Source organism: Charadrius vociferus, unplaced genomic scaffold, assembly GCF_000708025.1.
Source record: "Charadrius vociferus isolate BGI_N301 unplaced genomic scaffold, ASM70802v2 scaffold509, whole genome shotgun sequence".
Lineage (NCBI taxonomy): Eukaryota > Metazoa > Chordata > Aves > Charadriiformes > Charadriidae > Charadrius > Charadrius vociferus.
In genome coordinates, this window is record NW_009650093.1 from 325,306 (window position 1) to 330,317 (window position 5,012).

The window sequence follows — 5,012 nt, forward strand, 5'->3', positions numbered from 1 at the left end:
GGAGGAAAATAAAAAAAAAAAAGGGGGGGGGAGAAAATCCAGTTCGTCTTGAAGAAACTGAGCCTCATTTATTAAAGTGAGCGCTGGTTGTCGAGGTAATAGCAGACATAAGGTCCATCCTTTGTACGGGAGAGTAAACATGACAAATGGGGCAGAGCTTGGCGTGATTAAAGATGAAACAAGGATCCATCTTAGCCAAATCTGAAAACTACCATCTACAGCCTTCTTTTAATGGAAGAGAGGCACAACAGCACAGCTCCGCTTTGTTGCAGCTGAGTCTCCCTCTGTTCCCCCTATAAATAAAGAGCACCCCTCCTTCCCTCGCTTCTTGGAGCATTAAAAAAAAAAAAAAAATTATCATGTGTTCCCTACCCACACACAAACTCACACCCAAACACGCACACTCCATCCATCCAAGGAACAGTTATAGGCTGGCGGCTGGTCCATGGGATCGGGTTTGAGATCCTCCTTGTGGGATCTGCAGGCTGGCGGAGGAGCTGGAAGAATTAGACCTGATCTTGGTATTTGGTAACTTGTGATCTTTTTTCCATTTCATCCTCCTGTTCTGGAACCAGATTTTGATCTGGCGCTCGGAGAGGCAGAGGGAGTGGGCGATCTCGACCCTGCGCCTCCGGGTGAGATAGCGGTTATAGTGAAATTCCTTCTCCAGCTCCAGGACTTGCTGCCTGGTGTAGGCTGTGCGGGAGCGTTTCGGTTCCCCTCCTGAGCAATTGGGGTTTACTGAACAAACACAAAGGAGGAAAAAGAAAAAGGGAAAAAAAAAAAAAAGGAGGGAGGAAAAAAAGAGCAGAAGAAGAATTACTGAGCTGTTCCTTTAATGGGTCCTTTCCCCCCCAAAAAAGCATCGCACATTCTTTTGGTGGGGAGATACACTAAAAAAAATTCACCACAAACCTTCTAAAAATACACCCAGAACCTATCTCCAAATCTCCACCTCCATCCTCATTGCTTGACGTGTATTCCTGTCTAAACGTTTTTATAAGGTCCCCTAGACACATTTTCCATGCCCTCTACGTGTGTATATACACATTTATATACACACCTCTACTAGAGCATCACTCTATTATCCCCAAATCGTTAAAGTTCCCCCTACACACATGCAAACAGGCAAACACAGACACTCCTTTTTATTAAATATCACACTAAAAAAAAAAAAAAAAGAAAGGTGGGGGGAAGGGAAAATAGTAAAAGTTTACTCAACCCGCCACTTAAATACAAATTACGAAAACATAAAACTTAACTTATGAAGATTCAACAGCCATAAAAAAAGTAGCCTGCAAGAAATTGGAGGAGGATGGTAACAGAGACTTCAAAGGCACATGGCCAAGCAGAGCAATAAAAATTTATGGAGGATGTAATTATACCGCTCTGCAAACAGGCGATCGTAAATCTCCACGAATGGTTATTTTACAACTGGTGCAATAAGATTTCTACAAGACTTTGAGGTGCTACTTAGTATAAAGCAAAGCCACTTTAGTTCACTTACCCGTGCTTACATGGACTTTTTTCATCCAGGGGTAAACTACCGGCTCTTTGCAAGAGGAATTGGAAGGGCTTTGGTTGAGAGAGTTTTGGCTGCAGGAGGGTGGTGGGCTGGGGGTGACCGGCTCGCAGGGATGGTTTGGCTCAGAGAGGTGGCTCTGCAGTCCGGCCGGAGGATGGACATGACCCCGGGGGGATAACACCGCTGCTTGGTGGCCGGAGCTCTGACAGGACGAGTAGAGCTGCTCCTTGCAGGCTGACCGCGGCTGGTACATCGCTTCATGTTGGAAAGTGCTCTCTCGCCTCTGGCTGCTGTAATATTCCGGCGAGTGATTGGGAAGGTAATCGCTGTGGGAATACTCTTCACAGGGTGGGAACTTGGGGTCCACATAGTTGGAGTTGATCAAAAACGAGCTCATGGCCATTAATTTCTTAGAATTGCACACACGAAAAAAAAAATAATATATATATCTCTCCTAAAATTTATTCCTGTCCCCCCCTTTACTCGTTTTCCTGTTTCGTGAAACCCTCCTACTTACTGTCAAGTGAACAAAGTTGGAGTCCATGTGACAGCGCGGGCCAATGGCGAGGTGCCCTGCGATCCCCGGATAAGGAAATCTGCCCAGCCCGGGCTCTCCCGGGGCCCCGAGCATCCCCGGGGAGGCAGCCGGGGGCGCCCGCTCCCCTCCATAAAAATCCCCCCCTCCCCTCCAAAAAGGCAAAAATTTTAATTAAAATAGAGGGTAAAAATGATTTTTCAGGGTTTTTTTCAGCGCATGATCCATGGCGGTCCCTCCGGGTGGTGGCTGCATCTCATTCCGTGCTAAGGTGATACGGGAAGGGACATTGCGCCCCGAGCCTGGCAGAGATGAATAGGGCTTGTTTGGGATCGATAAGAAATTCATCAGCTAATTCGGGGTACCCGCTCTCCTAAATCACATTTAGCCGTGCTCGGAGATTGACTGGTTTCCCACGCACCGATGGAAAAAAAAGGAGCCCGTCCTCCAAGCAAGAAATCAAGGACTTGATGAACAATTACAAAAGCGAATTAGCCCAAGTCCTAATGCATCTTCGCCTCGCCCTTCTCGTAATAAAGACGCTTTAAAAGCCAGAGCAAACCAGCAGCCTTTCAAAAGCCACCCCTAATTCCTCAAATTCGCGTTTAAACCTGAAACGCGCAATCAGCTCCTCACAGGCGGCAGGAAAGAAAGCAATTTTTTTTTTTTAATTTTGGGTTTTTTTTCGGTGTCAGCGCTGAGATTACACAAACTAAAACAATAGTGGGATCCTGGCTCCTAAATCGCGGTAATAACGCCCCTGAATCCCCTCCTCCCCTCTCCCGCCTTCGCAGCTCAGATTTTATCTCGAAGTGATGATAAAGTTTATCGCGGGAGCTCTGGAGTTGAGCTAAGGTCAAATCCAAAGTATTTCTTTTCAGCTATAAAACGGTTTTCTTGCTAAGACCTTCTTTTCACCCTTTTATTTAGGGTTCTGGGGGTGTGGGTGGCTTTTTTTTTTTTTTAATGCCTTCTGGGTTTGTGACCTGTAGTGTTTGTGTCAACTACATATTCCCCTAGATACGAATTTGTGACCCAACTTCCTTTACACAAATTCGGATCTACAGGGTACATATAGAAGACAGATGCATCCTCCTTGGTCGGAGATCTTCGCCTACCGCCATAATTATCTTCTGGGGCAGGGGGGCAGGGGGGCAAAGTTTTGCAAACCGAGAGATCAAGAATTACTCTAAAGATGGTTAAAAGATTCGCTTTTCAGTGGAAAGACGATTAATTAAAGTACCAACTGAGTATCCGAATAGCTAATGCTCGATTAGAAAAATTAGAACTTTTCTACCTTCTCCTCCGTACCTTATAGTTTACCGCTGTGCTAAAAAAAAAAAAACAAACACCAAAACAAAAGAGCTTCTGGACTGAATATATAAGTATAGACGCACAACGAGACTCGAATCCAAATAACCGTAGTTTAAAAGCAAAATGCCATAGCTACGTCCCCCTCCGTCCTGAAACACTCGTGATTATTTTCTGATACGCAGCGCCAAGATTTCATCCATTTTTCGTTCCTGGAGGTCAACCAAGGTTTGGGTTTATACGTGCGTGTGCGGATAAATGATAAAAAAAAAAAAGGAAAGAAACAGATGAAAAGAAATACAGAATGTAAAGGCAGATGGGACGACAGGTTTTTTTTTTAATGACAGGCAATTCTTTTTACAACCCGAGAAAAAGATCAAAGGCGTTTCATTTCCGAAAAAGGGATATAAAGCAATAAAATATTCATACTGTCTAGGTAATGAACCTTCATTCGGAACTAATGAGGGTAGCATCATGTTGAGATTTCGTTTAAAATTACAGTTGCCCAAGAGATTAAAAGTATAGCATCCTCCCCCCCTTTTCTTTTTTCTTTTCTTTCTTTTTTTTTTTTTTGTCTGTGTGTATTTCAAAAGGCAGAACATTTTTTTGGTCAAGTATCTCCCGCATTAGTTACATTTAAATGCCCCGGCAGAGAGGCTATGAGAGAAAAGCTGCGGTTCCCCTACATTAAAATCCCTGAAAAAAAATGTATTAGCAATATTTCACGAACTCCTATGTTTTACCTAACAAAAAATAGTTACGGCCGAGCGTGAACGTCCCGTAGTTCTCCCGGACGCGCGATGCCCCGAGATTTTTCAGGTACTTTAAGGTGAATAGTCGGTTTTCCTCATAAAACGTAATATTCCCAGATAAACAGATAAACAAACCCCTATTGTAAGAAATAAGCCCAAATGCACCTGAGACAATCCCCGAACCATTTTACACCCCTAAACAAAACGCGGGTTTCCAGCAAAAGACGCGGAGTGGAGCGGAGACCCCTTTTGCACCGAGTGGGGAGTTTCCCACCGCCCCAGCTCAGCAACTCCAACATTTACCTTCCCCTCTAAAACCTGCCATAAAAGTAAGAACCCAAATCAAATCTGCTTGTACAACGTGTAGATAGGTGCCATAAAATAATTCTACAGAACCAATCCCATTAGAGCGCTTTTTTCTTTTCTCTCTCTCTCTTAAATTTTATTCCTCCTTTCCAATCCTTTCTCTGATTTATTTTATTGTATTTCCTCGCAGCCGGAACCGTAGCGATCTCCCAACCGAGGAGTCTGAATAGAAATAACTAGGCCCATTCCGTATTTTTACCCCCCTCCCACATCCTAAAAAAAAAAAAAATAAAAAAAATCGGGTTTAATTTTCCTTCCCAGTGACACAAGGGGTTTGGTGCCAGCAAACCAGCACCCCTAGCGTTTGCCAGAATTCTTCCCCCCACCATACCTCCAAGAAATCCCCCCGTGCCGCCTCTGATCCCAAATTAAAGGCAGACCCTCGCTGTCCCCCCACCTTCCCTTCCCCCCCCCGCACACCTTTCTCCCTTTCTCTGGGAAACCGCCCCACGTCGTGGAAGTTTCTCACAACAAATTTCACCCGGGCTCTTTTCCACTTCAAAGCAACCTCAGTCTGGAAGAG

At 44.7% G+C, this 5,012-nt stretch overlaps 1 protein-coding gene across 2 annotated transcripts in view; it reads right to left on the reverse strand.

Annotated features, from left to right (window-relative positions):
- Positions 1-23: 23 nt before the first annotated feature.
- The window catches only part of HOXB4 (homeobox B4), a 14,536-nt gene continuing 9,547 nt past the window's right edge, over positions 24-5,012 (reverse strand). The window contains exons 1-3 of one of the 2 annotated variants that reach the window (XM_009892183.1): positions 2,043-2,069; positions 1,508-1,934; positions 24-741 (exon numbers count right to left, since the gene is read on the reverse strand). In XM_009892183.1, the coding sequence (XP_009890485.1) occupies positions 425-741; positions 1,508-1,934; positions 2,043-2,069 (771 nt within the window). In that variant the 3' untranslated portion in view covers positions 24-424. Of the gene's footprint in view, positions 742-1,507; positions 1,935-2,042; positions 2,070-5,012 lie in introns of those variants that run through there. The other variant, XM_009892184.1, reaches the window with a different exon arrangement.